The sequence below is a fragment of the Macaca nemestrina genome, chromosome 1 (genome assembly GCF_043159975.1).
Source record: "Macaca nemestrina isolate mMacNem1 chromosome 1, mMacNem.hap1, whole genome shotgun sequence".
NCBI classification, from domain to species: Eukaryota; Metazoa; Chordata; class Mammalia; order Primates; family Cercopithecidae; genus Macaca; species Macaca nemestrina.
The window spans coordinates 206724711-206748854 of record NC_092125.1 but is presented as its reverse complement, the minus strand read 5'-3'; the positions used below and the strand labels follow the sequence as shown (position 1 = coordinate 206748854).

At 49.8% G+C, this 24144-nt stretch overlaps 1 protein-coding gene across 3 annotated transcripts in view; it reads left to right on the top strand.

The window, feature by feature from the left end:
- LOC105494529 (WD and tetratricopeptide repeats 1) overlaps window positions 1–12527 on the top strand; it is an 80160-nt gene extending 67633 nt beyond the window's left edge. The window contains exons 10-16 of one of the 3 annotated variants that reach the window (XM_011763028.2): window positions 403–478; window positions 1099–1207; window positions 1972–2145; window positions 5224–5459; window positions 7922–8096; window positions 9299–9491; window positions 10476–12527. In XM_011763028.2, the coding sequence (XP_011761330.1) occupies window positions 403–478; window positions 1099–1207; window positions 1972–2145; window positions 5224–5459; window positions 7922–8096; window positions 9299–9491; window positions 10476–10673 (1161 nt within the window). In that variant the 3' untranslated portion in view covers window positions 10674–12527. Of the gene's footprint in view, window positions 1–402; window positions 479–1098; window positions 1208–1971; window positions 2146–5223; window positions 5460–7921; window positions 8143–9298; window positions 9492–10475 lie in introns of all 3 variants that reach the window. The other 2 variants (XM_011763032.2, XM_011763033.2) reach the window with 2 other exon arrangements.
- Window positions 12528–24144: the final 11617 nt, after the last annotated feature.

The window sequence follows — 24144 nt, the reverse complement described above, 5'->3', positions numbered from 1 at the left end:
ACACCTGGCTAATTTTTGTATTTTTTGTAAAGATGGGGTTTCGCCATGTTGCCCAGACTGGTCTCAAACTCCTGGGCTCAAGCAACCACCCTCCTGCCTCAGCCTCCTAAAGCACTGGGATTACAGGCTATGCCACCATGCCCAGCCAAATGTGATTCTAATTAATCATAGTATTTCAAGCAGGGCTTTGGGTAGATCAGATAGCCCACCCTGAATGCCAGAGCTAGGAAGATTTTCTGGCCTGAAGTTTGCTGGAAACACCTTCTAGTATAGCTTGATGGTTCTATGCTCAACACTCACTGTGTTCCAAGACCCTGGTTCTTGAGAAGCAGTCCCGGTTACTGGTTCAACCACATCTTTACCTCACAGCTTCCATCTCTTTTTTTGTCCCCTCAACTCTAGGTCTATTTGTTTGACCTGACTTACAAGCAGCGACCGTACACCTTCCTCTTACCTAGAAAATGCCACTCCTCAGGGGGTAAGTTCTCCCTTAGGGTATCTCTGCTGAGGCGGTGTAGGGGAGCTTGAGTGCATGCTACACCTGCTGAGAAGCCTGCCCTTTACTCTGGACGGTGATCCTCAAAAAGAGCAGATCTCTGAAATAACCCTGCCTATGCAGTAAGAAAGAAGATGACAATAGAGCAGAGATCTCTTAAAGAGCTTTGCATCACTGCCCTTTTTGCTTCCCTCTGGAAAGACAGGTTCCTTCCATGGCTTGGCTCTTGAGAACCTGAAGTAGTTCTCCTCTCCTTTGTATCCTGGCCCAGTGTTCTCATTGATTTCTTCCTGGGGCCTGCAGTTGATTTAGGCACATCCTCCCTCCATTCCCACCCCAGCCCCAGCCCCAGCCCCAGCCCTAGCCCTAGCCGGAGCCCTAGCTGAGTAATGCCACAGTGAAGTTGTGTCTCTCGCCAGCCAGCAGAGGGCGCACGGGCTTTTCTTTATGTCAGAACTTGCTTTCTGGGAATGGATCTTACTCTGAGAGAGTAGTCCCACGATGGAACCATCAGACCCTGTGATGGAAGCTGGAGGGCTGCCAGGAAGAAATGGGTCCTCTTCCTGAGTTGTTGCTGTCACTTTCTCACTATCTCCTGCCAGAAGTCCAGAATGGCAAGATGTCCACCAACGGTGTATCCAACGGTGTGTCCAATGGCCTGCACCTTCATAGCAATGGCTTCCGGCTGCCGGAGAGTAGGGGACATGTCAGGTGAGGCCAGCTGGCTTGTCCAACCCTCCAAGCCCCAGTTACACTATATGTACTGGAGGGAGGGACATAACCTGTAAATTTTCCTCCTGACCCACACCCACTCATGCATCCCAGAGAGTGAGGACCAAGGCAAAGAGGCTTCTTGGAGGGTGGCTAGTGTTTCCAGTGCCCCTCTGCCTGGCAGGACACTAGTCCTAGTCAGACTGTAGCTCTAGCCTGTTGGTACCAGTAACTGGGGTCAGGACCCAGGGGCTAGCTGCCTCTTGGCACTGAGCTCTCTCCAAAAAGGGGCTGCATACAAATGGGCCTCCCCATTATATTATTCCCCATCCTATAGCATATCCTTGCCTCTTTTCTCTGCCAGGCCTTGTGCTAGGCTTTGGATACAGAGGTGCTCAAATTCCCTAGCCTTGAGAGAAATAGAATTCTTTAGACAGTGATCCATAGGAGGGACTCGGGTGGTCATAAAGTTCAGCTCAGTATGGAGGCAGGTGGTGTCAGCTACTGCCATGCCCAGGAGTTTAAGTACAGCTTCGTTTCTGCCCTTCCTCTTTTCACTGGCTGAGAGTATTTGGAATGGTGTCTGTTCCCTATCACGGTAATAGGTAATAGCCCAGGCCAGGGTAGTGGTCCCCTCTTCCAGAAAGCAGTCAGATCCCAGGAGCCAAGAAAACCTGGGTGACCCTCAGGCTGTGTTACAGACTTCCTGAGGGGCTGCTCTGACCTTCTTTGACTGTTCTGACTTGGCTCTATTTCCCCTGCAGCCCCCAAGTAGAGCTACCGCCATACCTGGAGCGTGTGAAACAGCAAGCCAATGAGGCTTTTGCCTGCCAGCAGTGGACCCAAGCCATTCAGCTTTACAGCAAGGCTGTGCAGAGGGCCCCTCACAATGCCATGCTTTATGGAAACCGAGCAGCAGCCTACATGAAGCGCAAGTGGTGAGTGGCCACTGCAGAGGGGATCTGGGTCAGGATGAGGGACAAAGCAACTGGACCAAAAGGCAGGGGCCTGATGGAGCCAAGTTGCCAAGGCATCCAGGGAAGGTGGCAGGAACATATTGCTGCCTCTTAGGGCTTCTTGGCCTCTCCTCCCCACCTCCAGGCTAATGGTGGGCAGGCGCCAATCAAGCACTAAGGAAGCTCACAGTTATGTGGAACATGTTCAAAGCTAGTTCCTACATGGCATATTATTATAAAGTGCTGTGGCCCCTGGGGAAGTAGGAGTTGAGGATTGTTAGTCCCAACTGTTGGAGAACTGGACTTTGAAGAGCAGTGGAATCTTGCTAAGTGGAAATGAGGGGTTTGGTGAATTCAGTTGGTATGTGTCTAAAATATTCTGCAGTCCCTCGGCCCCCACTAAGGCTTGCTTTCTGTGTTCTTAGACCCTTTGGACTGAGTACAAACCATATCCCAGAAATCCAAAGCTGGCTGTGGGTCACGCTAGGGTATGGTGGCTGGTAATAAAGAAGTAGACCATATCTGAAAGAACTCCTCATCTTTGGAGACCATCAGGGCCCCCAGCCCTTCTGCCTGCAGCACCAGCAGGCAAGCAGACATGCAGACCCCGCCCCCCATCCCCCAGCCAGGGCCAGGACTAGAGATGGATAGAGCTGGGCCCACAGCCATTTCTGCTCCGTCTGGCATCCGTCGGCTCTGCCCAGACAGACAGGCCAGCTGGTGTGCCATCGTCTGGCTGCAACTAGGCAGGCCAGAGAGGGAAGCTTAAGAAACCCACCCAAGTCAGCAGGATGGTAGTGCTAGGTAGGAGTGGGGAAGATGCTATCCCCCAGCCTTAGCTGAGGCATCAGGAGTTGGCCAAGGGCTCAAGTGGCAGCCAAACCCAGGAGATGACTGTTTTGGGTGAATCCTGAGTTGATTCACCTCTCTGTCCAACAGTTGGGTAGAACTCAGTGGTCCTCATCTAAGCTGTAGGCTGAGAGCTCAGCTTCACTCCTGCATTCTTGCTAAGTGAGGTTGGTGTTTTCCCAATCCATATGTGCCCTCAGCATGTTCTCTGAGCTCCTACTATGTGCTAGGTACTAGGAACACAAAGTTCCTGTGCTCCAGAGGAGCCGCCAGACAGTGGGTAAAGTAGTGGACATACTTCAGCATTAAAGAGATAGAAAGCAGTGAGTCTTGTAAATGGTCAGGTAAAGGGCTGTGGGCATCAAGAAAAGTTGGGTCGCTTTAGCTGGGGAGCAGGGAAGCATCAGAGAGACATGGCGTCTGAATGGGCTTTAAGTGTAGGCAGGCTTAGACAGGAGATGAAGGAGAGGAGGGGCCTGTGGGGGAAGGACATTCCAGGGAGATGAAATGGTGTGAACAAAGGCGTGGGGGTGGGGGACTGACTGAAGAGCTTGTTTGCAGAACAGCAAATCCATTTGGCTGGAGCAGAGGGTTCGGAGAGGGACTGGCAGGAGATGAGTCTGTGAGGTAGCCTGGGGCCGGCCTAGGGAGGGCTTGGAATGCAGAGCGGTGACGTTGGCCTCGATTCAGTGCATGATGGGCAGCTACTGGAGAGTTCTGAGCAGGAGAGGGATGTGCCGAGGGCTGTCCTTTCAGGGAGATTGATCTGGCAATGAGTCTAGGAAGGGTGAGCCCTGGGGCCAGCCTGCTCTCTACCCCCATCCCCACATGCCTGCCAGTGACCCCTAGAATGTCACATTCTGTCCTAGGCCAGTCTCCCCAGGGCTGCCATCTGCTCCTGGATGCAGTGGGAGCTGTCACCCTCTGGCTCCTGGCTGGTCTCTGGTCTGGCTCTCCCCAGGAGCTCAGAGGGGCACCTTGCAGGCAGTAATTGGGTTTCCACACAGTGCCTGCTCCTTCGTCACAGCCACTCATCCTGACGCAGGCCACACCATTGAAGCAGCTCTGTTTCCTGCCTGCCCCCACATGGGCTGAGCTGCTGGTTGCTGGTCTGAGCATGGCTGCTTCAAGGACTGGGTGCTCCCTCTGAGTGCTGCAGAAGGAGGCTCGGGAAGGACCTTCCCATGTCAGACCTGCCTTAGCCATGCCGGATTGTTGTGAGCTGTGCCCTTGGAGAAGGGGCCATTAACTCTAGGGGGTGTCTCTTACTGCTGCTTGGCACAGTTGAGTCGTAGGCCTGCCCCAGCCCAGTTGGAAAAAAAAAAAAATGGCTTCCAAAGAAGCAGCTCCTGTGGGGCACGTCTGGCTCTCCAGACAAGAGGCAAAGACAGGTCTGTGGGTGCTGGGGGAGTGTGCTTCCTATATTCTGGCACAGGGTGGGAAAAGGAGGGGCTTTTCTGACCTCCTTTCACTTCCTCTTTCCCCACTTCCCCACTAAAAGCACTCCCACTTCCCTTCATCCATGCTTCAGGAGGTTGGAGAAGTGAGTGGGGACGATTTGTAGCTCCTGGTGTGCACAACCCCCCTTACCATCAGCTTCCAGAGAGCCGACTCTGCCAGACTGTCAGGCCCCATCCTCCAGCCCCAGGAGGTAGAGGCCACAGCTGCTGTGGATCAGTCAGCCAGGACAGAGGGGGGTCTGGCTGAGGGCTTGCTGCCTGCTGATCAGACCCTGCGTCCCCAGCCTGGCACTTCTGGCTTCCCCAGACCACAGAACTGTCCTTGAGGGCCCCCTGCCTTGGACATGGCTTTGAAGGCCAGCTGGGGGTGATTTGAGGAGGTGGATGGGGGAAGAGAGAAGGAGGGCTTGGGGAGCCTGTGGTGGGCAAGATGCCAGGCCTTCTGCTGCAGAGCTGCGGGTGCCTGGGGTGAGCCAGTGTGCAGTTGCACTCTGTGCCCAGCAGAGGGCAGCCTGACACCAGCTTTTGCCACCCTCAAGACCTCAGGGTTTCCTGGCTTGCTCCTTAACCATACTGTCTCCTGATGGGGGAGGCCTGGGCTGAGCCAGGATTCTCTTCGTCCTCAAGTCCCCTTGCCATGAGATCTGTCAGTGGTGGGCCAGGGTGGCCACAGGAAGTAGAGGAGACTGAGTGGGGACCCCTTGCTTGCCACGTGGCTCCACCTCTAAGCCACTCTTCCCCACCTTCCCAGGGATGGTGACCACTATGATGCCCTGAGGGACTGCCTCAAGGCCATCTCCCTAAACCCATGCCACCTGAAGGCACACTTTCGCCTGGCCCGCTGCCTCTTTGAGCTCAAGTATGTGGCTGAAGCCCTGGAGTGCCTGGACGACTTCAAAGGGAAATTTCCGGAGCAGGCCCACAGCAGCGCTTGTGATGCATTGGGTCGTGACATCACAGCTGCCCTCTTCTCCAAAAATGATGGTGGTGAGTGGGCACTGAGGAGGGGGTGCTGTTACTCTTTCTCTTTGAGATGCTGCATGATATTCTGGAGAGGTCATGGTTCCGGGATTGGAGAGGCCTGGGTTCAGATGTTGATTCAGAAACCATGCAACCTTGGGGCAGTTACTTGGTCTCTCTCTGAGAGTGTTTCCTTGTCTGAAAAGGACGGAGACATGCCAGCACCTCCCACTGAGCGTTTCTATTGAGGATCAGCATGTTTAAATGGCATGTTTAAAGCACCTGGGGGAGTGCCTGGTGCCCAGAATAGGAGGAAGCTGAGCTCAGTCAGGCTCCCACTAGGCATCCTCACCTGCTCAGACAGGGCCCTGGTGGTTCCACTTGGGCATCTGAGAAGCAGAAGCTGGTCGTTGTGTTTGTTCCGAGTGTACAAGTGCAGCAGAGACAATAGCGCAGAGCAGTAGAAATGCCTCAGGCTTGGAACGTGGGGCCTTGGTTCCAAATGCAGCTCCACTACGTGACTGTGTGGCTTTGGAGAAAGCACAGCCTCTCTACCTACTGCCTTACCTGCACAAAGAGCACGAAGCCCTGCCCAGCTCACTTCAATGTGCTGGAGAATGAACTGGGCCATTGGTGTGTGGTCTGTGAACATGAACGGTGAGCTCACAGGAGGCAGACATGGATCTTCACCTCTCTCCTTTGCAGTTTACCAACCATGTGATAAATTCATTTGTTTAATGAATAGTTATCAGACACTTGCCATGTGTCAGGCACTGTGCTGAGTCCTGGGAATAGAGCTGTGACTAAGTCAGATGGAATTTCTGTGTTTATGGCATGTACAGTCTAGTGAAGGAACCAAGTGATAAAGGAGAAACAAAAAGTATGACAAGTGCCATGGGGCCTGAATGGTGTGTGTGTTGGGGGGGCTTGATGGCATTCTGGGGTTCTTCAGGAAGAAACATTTAAGCTAAGATCTAAAGGATCCAAAGGAAGCATTAACTAGATACAAAATATAGCTGTGTGGCCTAGTGCAGTGGCTCACGCTTATAATCCCAGCACTTTGGGAGGCCGACATGGGAAAATCGCTTGAGCCCAGGAGTTCAGTATCAGTCAGGACAACATAGCAAGATCCCATCTCAACAAAAGAAAAATTTTAAAAATTAGCCAGCCAGGCGTGGTGGCTCAAGCTTGTAATCCCAGCACTTTGGGAGGCCGAGATGGGCGAATCACGAGGTCAGGAGATCGAGACCATCCTGGCTAACACCGTGAAACCCCATCTCTACTAAAAAATACAAAAAATTAGCCAGGCAAGGTGGTGGGCGCCTGTAGTCCCAGCTATTCGGGAGGCTGAGGCAGGAGAATGGTGTAAACCCAGGAGGCGGAGCTTGCAGTGAACTGAGATCCGGCCACTGCACTCCAGCCGGGGCGACAGAGTGAGACTCCGTCTCAAAAAAAAAAAAAAAAAATTAGCCAAGGATGGTGGCACACACCTGTAGTCCCGGCTCCTCGGGCAGTTGAGGCAAGAGGATCACTTGAGGCCAGGAGGTCAAGGCTACAGTGAGCCATGATCACACCACTGCACTCCAGCCTGAGTAACGGAGCAAAATCCTATCTCCAACAACAACAACAACAAAGTGTAGCCGTGGGAGATGCAGAGCTCCTGGCATATGGACCAGGATGCTCCAAGGCCCTGAAGCAGGCACGAGTGAGTCACTTTTAAGGAACTGAGAAAACTTGTGTGAATACCTGTCACTTAACTGATCAGTGTCTCTCATTTGGAACCCTAATAACTTGTCTTCCAGAGGGTAAGGGCATGGTCCTTACTGCCCTAAGCGCTACGAATCTGTTTATAAAAGTCACCCAGGCTGGGCTCGGTAGCTTACGTCTGTAATCCCAGCACTTTGGGAGGCAGAGGCAGGTGGATCACCTGAGGTCAGGAGTTCGAGACCAGCCTGGCCAACGTGGTGAAACCCCATCTCTACTAAAAATACAAAAATTAGCTGGATGTGGTGGCACATGCCTGGTAGTAATCCCAGCTACTCAGGAGGCTGAGGCAGGAGAATCGCTTGAACCCTTGAGGTGGAGGTTGCAGTGAGCCGAGATCATGCCACTGCACTCCAGCCTGTGTGACAGAGTGAGACTCCATCTCAAAAAGAAAAAGAAAAAAAAAAAGTCACCCATTCTCTCTTTGCTAGTGCCTCACTCTACCCTCCCCTGCCTCTCATCTCCACAGAAACACACTTTGAGTCTCTGCATCCTTAGGGCTTTCAGGCCCTCGTAGCATCAAAGGTCTCCTCGTGAACATCCTCAGGGGCTAGATCCAAAGATGCATCTTCCTCACAACCTTTCCCCAATTTTCCAGGATAAGGGTGGAGGCAGGTAGCTCTATGTTGTCAGACTTTAGACTGAAAACAGAACCATAGGTGGGGGGAAATAGGGAAGCAGAGAAAGGAACAGGACGCTTACCTTTTCTGGATCTCTGCCCCCAGAGGAGAAGAAGGGACCTGGTGGCGGCGCCCCAGTCCGCCTCCGCAGCACAAGCCGCAAGGACTCCATCTCAGAGGATGAAATGGTGCTGCGGGAGCGAAGCTACGACTATCAATTCCGCTACTGCGGCCACTGCAACACCACCACGGATATCAAGGAGGCCAATTTCTTTGGCAGGTCCGAGGCCCTGAAGAGGAGGGTGCAGCCCAGTTGGCAGCAGGAGGTTGAGTGGGGAGTATTGGGGCATAATGGTTTTAGAGAAGAATCTCAAATCCCTGCTCTGCCTCTGTACCCTTGGGCAAGTGGCTTCACCTTTGTCAGCCTCTGAAGTTTTTTCATCTATGAGATGACCAACCTGCCATGCCCACTTATGAGGCCATAACAAGGACTAATAAGATAATCCAAGTAGAGCCTCCAGTACAGTGCCTGGACTACTCCTTCACCCCCCACCTCCTTCTCCTTCTGTCTGCATGTGCCAGAGCTTGGTTGCTTTATCTGCATTCAGGGAACCTCCCTCTGTTTGGGAGTGAGGCAGCAGCCCTCCAAGGCTGGGGATCTTGGCACATCTGTTTTGTGCTCAAAACTGTGCCCTGGGTACTAAGGGACAAACTCTGTGTTTCAGACACCATCACCCCCACCCCTCATTTGTAGATGTACTTTCTTTGGGTAGGTGAGACACGTGAACATGAATCAATAATCTCTCCATAGGCAAGGCCCAGTGGCTCATGGCTATAATCCCAGCACTTGGGGAGGCTGAAGCGGGAGGATCGCTTGAGCCCAGGAGTTTGAGACCAGCCTGGACAGCATAGACCCCCATCTCTACAAAAAATTTTTTAAATTTTCTGGGTGTGGTGACATGCACCTGTAGTCCCAGCTATTCAGGAGGCTGACATGGGAGGACCAGTTAAGGCCACAGTGAGCCATGATCATGCCACTGTACTCCAGCCTGGGTGACAGAACGAGACCTTGTCTCTAAGAAAAGAAAGAATCCATCAAGATGCCCTCTAAATGTCAGTGGTGTGTGAGGGGCTACATGGGGATTCTGGATGCCAGAAGCCTGGGACTGCTCAGGGAAGGCTTAGAACAGGGTATTTTAGAGACCCGAGAGATGATGTAAGATGATCCTGGCCCAAGGAGGGAATAATGAACTGTGGGGGAGACTGTCTTGGAGAAATCCAGGCAGTTGCTGGCCCTGGGTTTAAGAGAACAGTGACCAGGGCTATGTACATGGAGTTCTGGGTCAAGTGCACACCCCAGCGTGTGGGGGACTAAGTGGCTGCAGACTTCCTTGCTCCCCCTTTACCTAGGCCATGCAGCCTCTGCTTGAGGCTATAGGGCAGTACCCCACCTGACCTCCCTGCCCTTTGCCCCCCCGCCAGCAACGCTCAGTATATCGTCAGTGGCTCTGACGATGGCTCCTTCTTCATCTGGGAAAAGGAGACCACCAACCTGGTCCGTGTGCTCCAAGGGGATGAGTCCATTGTCAACTGCCTGCAGCCACACCCCAGCTACTGCTTCCTGGCCACCAGCGGCATCGATCCTGTTGTGCGGCTCTGGAACCCCCGACCAGAGGTGAGGGTGCAGTCAAGGTGACCAAAGCCAAGCAGAGAGGAGGGCAGGGACTCTGTGGAAGGCTCCAGTGGAGCCTGCTAACGCAGGGAAGAGAAATGAGCCACCCAGAGGCTAGAAGCTGCTGAGTATCTCTTATCTTGGGGCCCAAGGCTGTGTCCTCAGATTCCAGAAGCTCCAAATGCAGTGGCAATTGCCTAGAAACTGTACAGAGGCCCTGGTCACAAGGGAGCTATGCAGGCTTTGGCATCTGGTAGGCCTAAGTTTGAATCCAGTCTCCTCACTGCCTGAGAGACTTCATCTCTGACCCAGGCTTTTAATCATCTGTACGTGGGGAATGGGAATGACAGCATCACCTTGAAAGGTTGCAGTGAGGAGTAAAGAAGAGATGCCTGTGAAGTGTCCAGCCCACAAGGACACTTAGGATGTGTAGTCTCCTCCACTCCCAGGGTGGGTAGCCAGGGAAGCTGGCTTGGTGCCTCCCCTTCCCCTCTGCCCTACTGCTTCCCTCTTCCCAGCTGGCAAAACAAAAGTCAAGTGGTATGTCTGATTCCCAAGATAATTTGCTGTGACTTTTAAAGAGAGGACTCCTGTAGGATTCCCCATTGAGGGGAGAGGAGAAAGAAAGATGAAGGAAGAGTTGCTGTGGCAACAAAACAGAGTGGGGTGGGGAAGTTGTGTCTGCCCCTTGTCCCAGGTGTCCCAGTATGTGTGTCCAACATATCCTGGTGTGTACTGTCCCCCACGTATATCCCAGCATGTTATGACCTGCCTATATATCCTGAGGTGGCATGTCTCCCCATATATATTCCAGTGTGAGCACCCCCAACAATATGTAGCACGGTTGTGTGTACACCTCCTGGCATGTACGTGTACCTCCCCCTATAGATAGTTAAGTCTGTGTATTTCCCTCCCCCGCCCCATACGTGTACCCTGGTGCCTCTCCCTCCCTGAGCCTCATGTGTGTTACCCCTTTCTCCACCACAGAGTGAAGACCTCACAGGCCGAGTCGTGGAAGATATGGAGGGTGCTTCGCAGGCCAACCAGCGGCGCATGAATGCAGACCCGTTGGAGGTGATGCTGCTCAACATGGGCTACCGGATCACGGGCCTGAGCAGTGGAGGTGCCGGGGCCTCTGATGACGAGGACAGCTCTGAGGGCCAGGTGCAGTGCCGGCCCAGCTAGACCCTCCAGCCCTGGTCCCCAGCCCCTGCTACTGGCTGGACCCTCCGCCCTGGGCAGGAGGTCGGGGGATTCTGTTTTGGTTTGTCTTCCCACCCCACTTTTTTTCATTTCCCCTGTTTTGTTTGTTTGTTTGGCATTAGGGGTGGAGGTTGCTACAACTTGCTGGCTTTCAGACTCTGGGCTGTGTCCCCTGACTATCCCCAGCCCTAAAAAAAAGAGCACGAGGGGATACCCCTCCATATGCCCCCCCCACCTCCTGCTTCCATGTCCCTGGAGGGCTCTGGCCTGCCTCAGAATCCCTTCTGCCTCAGGTGGGGAGGAACAAGCTGAACTGTCTTCAGGGACTGTCCTGCCCTTCAGCTGGCAGCAGGAGGGGGAGTGGGATTCCCAATTGGTAAGGGCTCACCTTGGCCTGTTGCCACTCTTGCTCCCAAGCCTGCAAGGCTAGCTCCCCTGTGGTCTTCAGGAAAGGTTTTGAAAAAGGATGAGTCCCACCCTCCCCCCAGAGCCACTAGTGTTAGAGCAGAACCAAAAGGAAGGACGGGAGCCCTGGAGTGGGCAAGACCAGGCTACCTGCTGAGGTCGCAGTGGAGCACCCTCACTCCTCTCCTGGCTACTAGCTCTGGCCCTGCACCTACTCTCACTGGCCACCTCTGGAGGCTCTGCCTTTCCCAAGGGCCCTGGCAGAGGGTGGGGCACTGCACCTTACCCCACCCATCCATGCCAGCACTTCTGCACTACGGCCGTTCTCCTCTTGGGCGCTCCTCAGCCTCACTGTGACCTTTCTGCCAGAGCTCCCAGCCAGGCCTACTCTGCTGAGGTGGCGCTTCCTGCTAAGGGCCCTTCTCTGTCCTTTCTGCCCGCCTTCCCATCCCACATGCTGAGCCGCCACAAAGACCAAAGAAGTGATGGCTTTTCTCTGTCCCCTGCTGCTCTGAGGGGAGAGGGGTGGGTCTCCTGAGCCACTCAGATGGGAAAGTCCCTTACTCGGCCCCTCCCTCCCCAGCAGCCCCAAGCTTTACACTGGATGCAGCGATCAACCCACCACTCACCAGGCCTCCCCTCCCCTCTGCCCCCTGGCTCTTAGCTCCAGCTGCTCCAGGTAGTTGGTTCATCCTTCCCCCTCTCTCCCTCCCTGCTTCCCCTCAGTGCTTACTTGGCTCCAGCCCTCCAGCTGCAGCCCCTGGGGAAAAGCAGCCTCCCTTCTCCTCTCCCTCTCCTCCCTCCCTCCCTTCCTCAGCCCCTGTCTCTGCCAGGTGCCTCCTCTCATTCAGGCTTCAGAGCAGCCCTGGAGACAGGAGGGCCATGTTAAAAGCTTTTTCACAGTTTTAAGAAGACAAGGGGAGGGTGAGGATAGTGGTGGGGGGTCTGGCACCATCTCATTGCTTTAATCCCAGCAACACAGGTGGCAGCTTCTCCCCCTTCCTTCCCACCCCAGTCCCTCTTCCCATCCCTCTCTTCTAGCTTGGTAATGAAGTATATTTATTGGTGACGGAAACAGCTGCTGCTGCTTCTCCTGCTGCTGGGCCCTGCTCCCCTGTCTCTTCTCCGTGACCTTTCTCTAGCCAGGGAGAAGGGAGAGCAGGAGTATTGGGACTGGGCCCTGGGGCCCAAGTACCAGCTGGGTCCCCTTTGCTTTCTTGTGTTCCAGCCACCTGCCATTTCCTCCCTGCCTCCCACCCTCCCTCCCTGCCTCCTGTCCTGCTTCCCACCCCCTGCCTGCCCAGCCTGGGCCCTGCAGTGTGGAGAGACACATAAGCCTTACTGTCCTCTGGGGGCAGGAGCCGAGCCTTTTTGTTGCTCCGCTCCCAGGAGAGTGAGGGTGACGCAATTGATTAAAACCATTTTGTTCTAGGTGTGGCTGGTGGCATTTGTGGGGTGCAGATGGGTATTGGAACCAAAGTGAGGGCACCTGGTCCCTCACCTCTGTAGCTCTATGACTTTGAGTAACCACACCTCTACTGGGCAGAATCCTGCCTTGAAGGGTCACTGTGAGCAGTGACCACCCCGCCCAGCAGGACTGAGTGCAGAGCCAAGCTCTCATGGCTGTGATTTGTAGTCATCAGCTTTCACTCTCCAGCTGTTTTTTCATCAGTAAAATAAGGGGCTTGGAATCTTAGTGGTTTTTCAAACCAATTTACATTGTGACCCAATATACACATGATTACTTGTATATATATGCGTGTGTGTGTATATATATATATATAAAATGAACAAAAGTTTTACACAATAATATTTACCCTTGCTACACGCAATGTGCTCTGCTTACCTTTCTGTTTTGTTAGGGAAAAAAATATGGTTATAACCCACTAAATTGATTTCACATATGCAAGTTTTTGATGTGCCCTGGATTAAATAATCTCTTAGACTACAGGTTCCTGAACTTTCTCAGCTCACAGCACCATTACCATCTCAGTAATTTTTTCATGGAGCCTCTAAGCCAAAAGAAATACCTAACAGTTCAATTTATTAAGTAGTTAAGCCCAAATAACTTAAAAAGTATTTATGTCCTAACAAGTTAGTTGCCATTTAAAAAATAATACATCTGAATTGGAAGAAACAATATTTCATTCTTTTTTTTTTTTTTTTGAGATGGAGTCTTGCCTGGCTAATTTTTTTTTTTAATTAATTTTTATTTTTTATTTATATTTTTTTGGAGATAGAGTTTCGTTTTTGTCCCCCAGGGTGGAGTGCAATAGCGCGATCTCTGCTCACTGCAACCTCTGCCTCCCAGGTTCAAGCAATTCTCCTGCCTCAGCCTCCCAAGTAGCTGGGATTACAGGCGCCTGCCACCACACGCAGCTAATTTTTTGTATTTTTAGTAGAGACGGGGTTTCACCACCTTGGCCAGGCTGGTCTCAAACTCCTGACCTCAGATGATCTGCCCGCCTCAGCCTCCCAAAGTGCTGGGATTACAGGCATGAGCCACCGCACCCGGCCTTCATTCTTAAACAACTGCAATTACTAACAGAATCTATGCCGCCCATTGGGCACTGAACAACTTGTTAAATTTTCTAATGAAAGCAGATACTGCTACCTTCATTTCCTGTCCCACATCGACTTTCATTTGCTTTTTATCACAGCAACCACTAAAGACCCAGCTTCTTAAAGATGACATAATCAAAAGGATTGTGGCATAATCTAATAATGGAACTGTGAACTACCTTGAGCTAGTAGTTCACTCATTAGCCAAAGATGTTGAGTATCTTTCAAAATATCCTACTTTGCCCCCTGTGAATTTGCTGTGGGTGCCCTCAGGTGCCTTGATGCACAGTTTGGGAACTGTGGTGTAGTCTATGGGAACAGTAGTTTCACTACTGAAACTACTGAGAGGTCCTGCCAGAAATACCATAGGTGGTATTATAAAGTAGATACTATGGGCTGGTATTATTCCTTTGCGTACCCAAATTAACATCTGCAGAAGCTTCTTGAAGGCATTTCCAGACCAGGCAAAGAAGGGACAGTGTTCCAGACCAGGGAGTAGTGCAGAGTCCCAGGTTCCTTCATGAGCCCTGAATGACTCCATTTGGCTGGATGGTAGAGGGTGGACTGGAGGGGCAGTCAAATTGTGAAGGATTTCCTGTGCTTGGTGAGAGACCATAGACTTGATCCTGTAGGCAAGGGAGGCATTGGAAGACTTCACCAGGGTCTCCTTTTCATTTGGAGTTGGTACTCCATTTTTTAAAAAAATTAATAGCCTTTACTTTCTAGAGCAGTTTTAGGCTTACAGAAAATTGAGCAGATAGTATAATGAGTTTCATATACCCGTCTTTCCCCAGCTCAATTTTCCCAATTATCAACATCTTGCATTAGTACATTGTTATAATTAATGAACCAGTATTGATATATTATGGTAACTGAAGTCCATAGTTTACATTACGGTTCACTCTTTGTGTTGCACAGTTCTATGGGTTTTGACAAATGCATGTCTTGTATCCACCATTACATTGTCATACAGAATAGTTTCACTGTTCTAAAAGCACCTTGTCCTCAACCTATTCAGTCTTCATTAGCATCCCCCCAAAAAAGTACTTAGGAATAAATCTAACAACATATGTACAAGGTTTGTATGAGCAAAACTACAAAACTGATAAACCAAGGAAGATCAGGTAAATGGAGAGATGGTCCATGTTCACGTATAGGAAAACTCAATAGTAGGATGTCAGTTCTTTCCAACTTGATCTCTAGCTTCAACATGATCCTGGTCATAGTCCCAGCAAGTTATTTTGTATCACCAACTGATTATTCTAAAGTTTACATGAAAATATAGAAGACCCAGAATAGTTCCACTGTTCCACCTTCTTCTGCTTCTCCTACTGCTGTTTGTGTGCTCATTCATTCTGTGCAGACCTGGTGCCTCATTTGTGAAGCAGCAGCTGAGGAGACTCCAGCACTCACGTGGCTAAAAAGCCCAAGGAAGGAGTCAAGACTGAGAATAACAATCTTATTAATTTGAAGGTAATAGGGCAGGATGGTTCTGTAGTGCAGTTTAAGATTAAAAGTCATATACCGGCCGAGTGTAGTGGCTCACGCCTGTAATGCCAGCACTTTGGGAGGCTGAGGTGGGTGGATCACCTGAGGTCTGGAGTTCGAGACCAGCCTGACCAATATAGTGAAACCCCATCTCTACTAAAAATACAAAAAAATAGCCAGGCGTGGTGGTAGTCTCAGCTACTCGGAAAGCTGAGGCAGGAGAATTGCTTGAACCCGGGAGGCGGAGGTTGCAGTGAGCCAAGATCGCACCACTACCCTCCAGCATGGGTGACAGAACAAGACACCATCTCATAAAAGAAAAAAAAGAGTCATACCACTTACTAGAGTAATGAAAGCCTGTTGTGAAGGACAGTTTGTCAGTGAGACAGATCAGATTCTAGTTTGACAGGCAACCAGTCAATGAAACAAACACACCTGCACAGTTGGAAATGGAGGATGAAGATAACAATTGATGTGTTTCAGCAACAGACAAGAAGTATCTACTGAAAAAGGAACCTGCCTCTTTACTCTAGAACTTTGTTCTTATAGATCAAGATTATATTCTCAATTAGAAAACTGCAATTTGGTTCCACCACATCATGACTATTACTATAGTATAGTTTTCTCTATTCTTTTATTTATTTTTATTTTTTTTTATTTTTTTATTTTTTATTTTTTTGAGACGGAGTCTCGCTCTGTAGCCCAGGCTGGAGTGCAGTGGCCGGATCTCAGCTCACTGCAAGCTCCGCCTCCCAGGTTTACGCCATTCTCCTGCCTCAGCCTCCCGAGTAGCTGGGACTACAGGCGCCCACCACCTCGCCCGGCTAGGTTTTTTTTTTGTATTTTTTAGTAGAGACGGGGTTTCACGGTGTTCGCCAGGATGGTCTCGATCTCCTGACCTCGTGATCCGCCCGTCTCGGCCTCCCAAAGTGCTGGGATTACAGGCTTGAGCCACCGCGCCCGGCCTTTTATTTTTCCCTTACCCAGAACTTTGTTCTTATAGATCAAGATTATATTCTCAATTAGAAAACTGCAATTTGGTTCCACCACATCATGACTATTACTATAGTATAGTTTTCTCTATTCTTTTATTTTTCCCTTACCTATTCCTTTACTGTACATAAAATAACGGGTGTATGTTCACAAGCATTTTGCTGTCTTAAATATTAAATGGCCAGTGACATCCACTTGATGTCAATCAAAACATACCCGTGAGGAAAAATACTGATTCTTGAAAATTACCTCCCTTTCTCCATCAGTGGCATACTCATTCAACTCTTATATTGCAATGTTATTTTGCTGTCACTATTTTAACAAAAAAACAAAAATCCTTGCATACCTTATTCATCTGGAGAATTTTAGTGTTTTTCATTTATTAATTGTAAAACCAAGGACAATTTTATAACTTTTTTTGTATATAGCTCTTACACGTAGGGCAATCTGTCTGTAAGTAGGGATAAATTACTCTTTAAAAAAAAAAAAAAAAAAAAAATCCTAAATAGTTTTCCCTTCAAATCAAGCATCTTCTTGTTTAAATAAACTTGTTAGAAATGGAGAAAAAGGGCCGGGCGCGGTGGCTCAAGCCTGTAATCCCAGCACTTTGGGAGGCCGAGACGGGTGGATCACGAGGTCAGGAGATCGAGACCATCCTGGCTAACACGGTGAAACCCCGTCTCTACTAAAAAATACAAAAAACTAGCCGGGCGATGTGGCGGACGCCTGTAGTCCCAGCTACTCCGGAGGCTGAGGCAGGAGAATGGCGTGAACCCGGGAGGCGGAGCTTGCAGTGAGCTGAGATCCGGCCACTGCACTCCAGCCTGGGCGACAGAGCAAGACTCCGTCTCAAAAAAAAAAAAAAAAAAGAAATGGAGAAAAAGGCCGGGCGCGGTGGCTCACGCCTGTAATCCCAGCACTTTGGGAGGCCGAGGCGGGCAGATCACAAGGTCAGGAGATCGAGACCACGGTGAAACCCCGTCTCTACTAAAAATACAAAAAATTAGCCGGGCGCGGTGGCGGGCGCCTGTAGTCCCAGCTACTCAGGAGGCTGAGGCAGGAGAATGGCGTGAACCCGGGAGGCGGAGCTTGCAGTGAGCCGAGATCGCGCCACTGCACTCCAGCCTGGGCGACAGAGCGAGACTCCGTCTCAAAAAAAAAAAAAAGAAATGGAGAAAAAGAAGAAAGACCCAGAATAACCAACACAATACTTACGAAAAACAAATTCAGAGGATTAACACTGCTGACTTCAAGACTTACTATCAAGCTACAATAATCAAGACAGTGTGGTACTGGCAAAAGAATAGACAAATAGGCCAATGGAACAAATAGAGAACCCAGGAATAGACCCACACAAATATAGTCAGCTGATCTTTGACAAGGCAGTAAAGTCAATTCAATGGAGAAAAGATAGTCTTATCAACAAACAGTGATGGAACAATTGGACATCCATATGCAAAAAGAAATCTAAATACTGACCTAACACTGTTTACAAAAGTTAACTCAAAATAGATGACAGACCTAAATTTAAAATACAAAGCTATGAAACCTCTAGAAGATAACATAGGAAAAACATCCAACTTGATCTATAGCTTTAACATAATCCGAGTTGTAGTCCCAGCCACTTTGTTGGGTTTGGCAATGAGTTTTTAGATACAACACCAAAACCTCAATCCAGGAAAGAAAAAAATTGGTAAGTTGGACTTCATTAAAATAAAAAATTTGTCAGTGAAAAACACGGTGGAGAGAATGAAAAGCCAAGGACTGGGAGAAATATTTGTAAAACACAGATAAAGGATTTGTATACACAAAGAACTTTTTTTTTTTTTTTTTTTTTTTTTTGAGACGGAGTCTCGCTCTGTCTCCCAGACCGGAGTGCGGTGGTGCAATCTCAGCTCACTGCAAGCTCCGCCTCCCGAGTTCACGCCATTCTCCTGCCTCAGTCTCCCGAGTAGCTGGGACTAAAGGCGCCCGCCACCACGCCTAGCTAATTTTTTTGTATTTTTAGTAGAGACGGGGTTTCACCGTGTAGTCAGGATAGTCTCAATCTCCTGACCTCGTGATCTGCCCGCCTCGGCCTCCCAAAGTGCTGGGATTACAGGCCTGAGCCACCGCGCCCAGCCAAGAACTCTTAAAACTCAACAATATGGAAACAACCCAATTTCAAAATGGGCAAAAGATCTGAACACCACACCAGAGATGATTCCCAGGTGACTAGTAAGCATATGAAAAGATTTTTAATATTATGTCATTAGGGAATTGCAAATTAAAACAATGAGATACCATTACACATCGCACACTTACTAGGATGGCTAAAATGTTAAAACTGTCTACAGCAAATGCTGACAAGGATGTAGAGCAACAGGAACTCTCATTTATTGCCAGAGGAAATGCAAAATAGTACAGCCACTTTGGAAGACAGTTTGGCAGTTTCTTACAAAGCTCAACATACTCTTACCATACAGTGCTGCAGTCACTCTCCTTGTATTTAACTAAAGGGGTTGAAAACATGACCATGTAAAGACCTGTACATGAATGTTTATAGCAGCTTTATTCATGATTGCCAAAAACTGGAAGCAACCAAGATGCCCCTCAAAAGGTGAATGGAGGCCAGGTGCGGTGGCTCACGCCTATAATCCCAGCACTTTGGGAGGCTGAGACAGGTGGATCACTTGAGATCAGGAGTTCGAGACCAGCCCGGCCAACATGGTGAAACACCATTTCTACTAAAAATACTAAGATTAGCCGGGCATGGTGGTGTGCACCTGTTGTCCCAGCTACTTGGGAAGCCAAGGCAGGCCAATTGCTTGAACCCAGGAGGTGGAGGTCACAGTGAGCCAAGACCATGCCACTGCCTGGGCGACAACAGAGCAAGACAACGTCTCAATTTAAAAAAACAGGCCGGGCGCGGTGGCTCAAGCCTGTAATCCCAGCACTTTGGGAGGCCGAGACGGGCGGATCACAAGGTCAGGAGATCGAGACCATCCTGGCTAACACGGTGAAACCCCATCTCTACTAAAAAAAAATACAAAAAACTAGCCGGGCGAGGTGGCGGGCGCCTGTAGTCCCAGCTACTCAGGAAACTGAGGCAGGAGAATGGCGTGAACCCAGGAGGCGGAGCTTGCAGTGAGCCGAGATCCAGCCACTGTACTCCAGCCTGGGTGACAGAGCGAGACTCTGTCTCAAAAAACAAACAAACAAAAAAAGTGAACAGATAAACTGATACAGCCATAAAATGGAATATTATTCAGGATAAACAGAAATGAGCTATCAAGCCACAAAATGATATGGAGGAAACTTAAATGTTTATTGCTTTGGGAAAGAAACCAGACTGAACAGGCTACATCCTGTATGATTCCAACTATATGACTTCCTGGAAAAGGCGAAACTACAGAAACAGCAAAAAGATGAGTGGTGCTGCGTTTTTGAAGAGTGTCCACATGTGTGACTCCTCCAAAGCATTCACCAGCCCTGCTGATAAGAGAGTCTACAGTAAAGCAGAGATGAGAAATTGAGACTTCTGCATTTGTGGAAGGCAATTGTGGCCCCAGAGGGCTGCTCCTGTCTCTGCTTAGGAGCATGCCCAAATATTGTTGCAGAACTTAAAAGGTGATGAGAAGTCATCTAGCTCAGAGGCTCTCAGCCCTAGCTGTAAATCAGAATCACCCAGGATGCTTTTGTAACTTTCCATGCCCCACCCCAGAGATTCTGTTTTAATTGGTCTGAGGTGGAGCCCAGACATCTGTCCTTTTTTTTTTTTTTTCCTCCTTTTTTTAACTTAAGAGATGGGGTCTTGCTTTGTTGCGCTGGCTGGAGTGCAGTGGCTCTTCACAGGCGCTCCCGCTACTAAACAGCATGGGAGTTTTGTCCTCCGTTTCTGACCTGGGCTGGCATCCATTGTTTTAAATCATCCCAGGTTCATTTTTAATATGCAGCCAGAGCTGAGAACCACTGATCTAGCTCTTTCTCCACATTGTACAGATAGGGACCATGAGTTTCAAAGAGGGGCAGGAAAAGGGATGGTGTTGCCTGAGGCCCCCTAGTGAATTAGAACCAAAGCCAGGACTGGATTCCTGATCCCTAATTCCTAGTCCTTTTTTTTTTTTTTTTTTTTTTTGAGATGAAGTCTCACTCTGTGACCCAGGCTGGAGTGCAGGGCGCAAATTTGTTTTGGCTCACTGCAACCTCCGCCACCCAGGTTCAAGCAGTTCTCCTACCTCAGCCTCCCGAGTAGCTGGGATTACAGGCATGTGCCACCATGCCCAGCTAATTTTTGTATTTTTAGTAGAGATAGAGTTTTGGCATGTTGGCCAGGCTGGTCTCAAACTCCTGACCTCAGGTGATCCGCCTGCCTCAGCTTCCCAAAGTGCTGGGATTACAGGCATGAGCCATCACGCCTGGCCTAGTACAATTCTTTATAAACCATTTTCTTATAATGTAATAGGTCACAATACTTTTTTTTGAGATGGAGTCTCGCTCTGTCACCCAGGCTGGAGTGCAGTGGCGCAATCTCGGCTCACTGCAAGCTCCGCCTCCCTGGTTTATGCCATTCTGCCTCAGCCTCCCGAGTAGCTGGGACCACAGGTGCCCGCCACCATGCCTGGCTAATTTTTTGTATTTTTAGTAGAGAGGGTTTCACCATGTTAGCCAGGATGGTCTTGATCTCCTGACCTCATGATCCGCCTGCCTCAGCCTCCCAGAGTGCTGGGATTACAGGTGTGAGCCACCGCACCCGGGTTTTTTTTTCTTTAAATAGAGACAGGGTCTTGCCATATTGCCCAGGCAGGTCTCAAACTCCTGGGCTCAAGTGAACCTCCCGCCTCAGCTTCCCTAAATGCTGGTATTACAGGTGTGAGCCACCATGCCCGGCCCATGATACTTTTGAACTCCTACTCTGTGTCTGGCATTGGGCTAGGCACTGGCATAACAAAATTGTACACAACATATTTCTTGCCTTCCTGGGGCCTCCAGATTATCTGGAGGAGTAGCAAATACAGGGATTGTGCATGGTTGCTGAACACTGGATTTTACTGTGAAATGTGAGTCCTCCCCAGTATATTCTGCCATCATTCAGTGCCCCACATGTGCCAGGTTCTTTGTCAGGTCTAGGGATATTAACATGTCTGGCAGGGGTGGTGGCCTGAAGAAGGAATGTCCCACTTGGTTGCTCGGCCTCCTGCTCCCACTCAATTCTTTTTTACATATAAAATAAGGTCCTGATCCTAATGAGGCCATAGTTTACCCCTATTTTACAGTGATTTAGAGACTCTCACACTGGTCTCCCCTCATCACTCTAGTAAGCCCTAAAAGGGGTCGTCACCAGGCCAAATGTAGTGGCTCATGCCTGTAATCCCAGCACTTTGGGAGGCTGAGGCAGGAGGATCACTTGAGGCCAGGAGTTCAACACCAGCCTGCTCAACATGGTGAAGCCCCATCTCTACTAAAAATACAAAAATTATCCAGGCATGGTGGTGTGCGCCTGTAATCCCAGCTACTTGGGAGGCTGAGGCATGAGAATCAATTGAACTCAGGAGGCAGAGGTTGCAGTGAGCTGAGATCGTGCCACTGCACTCCAGCCTAGGTGACAGAACAAGACTTTGTCCCAAAAAAAATAATAAGAACTTAGGAACACAAAGGAGACAACACTGGGGTCTACTGGAGGGTGGAGGGTGGGAGGAGGGAGAGGAGCAGAAAAGATAACTATCAACATCCAGGCTTAATACCTGGATGATGAAATTAATAATGGCTCACTGGCTGGGCGTGGTGGCTCACGCCTGTAATCCCAGCACTTTGGGAGGCCGAGGTGGGTGATTACCTGAGGTCAGGAGTTCAAGACTAGCCTGACCAATATGATGAAACTCTATCTCTACTAAAATTACAAAAATTAGCCGGACATGGTGGCAAGCACCTGTAATCCCAGCTACTCGGGAGGCTGAGACAGGGAGAATCACTTGAACCTGGGAGGTGGAGGTTGCAGTGAGCCGAGATCACGCCATTGCACTCCAGCCTGGGTGAAACTCCGTCTCAAATAAATAAACAAACAAAAAAATAGCGGCTCACTGCGGCTCCTCCAGGCTCAAGCAATCCTCCCAAGTAGCTGGAATTACAGCAGGCATGTGCCACAATGCCCAGCTAATTTTTTTTTTTTTTTTTTTTTTTAGTAGAGATGAGGTCTTTCTGTGTTGCCCAGGCTGGTCTCAAACTCCTGAGCTCAAGCAATCCTCCCCTCTTGGCCTCCCAAAGTGTTGGGATTATAGGTGTGAACCACCATGCTTGGCCTATTTCTCATTTTAGAGAGAAGGAAACTGATGCCCTAACAGGTTCTGCTACTTTTCTAAGGTGCGACAGATACTGACAGAGCTGAAGTTCAAACACTGAGCTGCCTGACTCCTGAGTCCACATGTATAGCCATCATGCTTTACTGGGCACCCCAAAGTGGGAGACTTAGATCCTGGTCCTAGCTGTGCTTTCTATAACCTTGGGTAACTTAGCCCATCTATAAAATGGAATGGAGGCCGGGTTTGGTGGCTCACACCTGTAATCCCAGCACTTTAGGAGGCCGAAGTGGACAATCACTTGAGGTCAGGAGTTAAGGCCAGCCTGGCTAATATGGTGAAACCCCATCCCTAGTAAAAATACAAAAATTAGCTGGGGCCGGGCACAGTGGCTCACGCCTGTGATCCCAGCACTTCGGGAGGCCAAGGTGGGCAGATCACCTGAGGTCAGGGGTTCAAGACCAGCCTGGCTAACTCAGTGAAACCCCATCTCTACAAAAAATACAAAAATTTGTAGGTATGGTGGCACACACCTATAGTACCAACTACTCAGGAGGCTGAGGCAGGAGAATTGCTTAAACCTGGGAGGCAGAGGTTGCAGAGAGCCAAGATAGCGCCACTGCATTCCAGCCTGGGCAACAGAGCAAGATTCCATCTCAAAAAAAAAAAAAAAAAAAATTAGCTGGGCGTCATGGCAGGCACCTGTAATCCCAGCTACTCAGGAGGCTGAGGCAGGAGCATCACTTGAACCCATGAGGCAGAGGTTGCAGTGACCCAAGATGGCCCCACTGCACTCCAGCCAGGGCAACAAAGGGAGACTCCATTTCCAAATAAAACAAAAAATTGAATGGAAAAGGAAGTCGTTTTGTGAACTCTGATGTCTAAAGGGCCAGTGGGTTTGCTCTGAAATGGTCTCTTGCACTGAGTTGGTCCCCTTAATTTCCTCCCCACCATGGGAAGGTTTGGAGTCAGAATGGAGAGAGGCCCAGCTTCCAGGGGCCAGAGAGGGCTGAGCAGAAGAGAGGATGCTGCCCTCCCACATGCTGCGTACACTGCAGCATGCCCCTGGCTCAGGCTCTTTCCCTGGATTGAGGTGATTCTTCCCCAGAGCCCTTAAGGAGACCATCTATAGTCAACAAATAACTCCAGTGACATTACCTGAGCACTTCCTCTCTGCCAGTTGCCTGGTTGGATACAGGGACCAATAGATCCAGTTAGTCCCCTTCTCAAGGAGTTCACAGTCTCTTGGGAGCGACAGACATGTAAACAGCTAATGCTAATGCAAGTACACATGAATATTCAATAGGTGGAAACACAGCCTTCGTGCTCTGGGAGCAAAGAGGGAGCATTTGCCTGAAACCTTGAAAGTAGTGTAGAAGAGGAGAGGAAGGACGTCCCTGAAGAGGGAACGGTGTGAGCAAACACACGAGGTATGAAGTGCAGGACTCATTCTGTGAAGGGCAAACAGGCCAGTGAGGCTAACTCCAGGCAAGTCCCAAAGGAGACTGTGAGAAATGAATCTGGAAAGAAAATTTGAGGGCATCATGAGGGGCCTTGAAAGCCAGTAGCGAGATAGCCTGAGAGAGGAGATTTGTGAGTCCTGGGGACTTATACATGGGGCCAATTGAGGGGGTGCTCTGACACCCACCAAGAGAGGAAATGCCCCAAGCTCACCCTTCAAATAAGCAGCATCTTACCCTCAAAGGTTTCCCAGCTTGACAGTTTCAGCT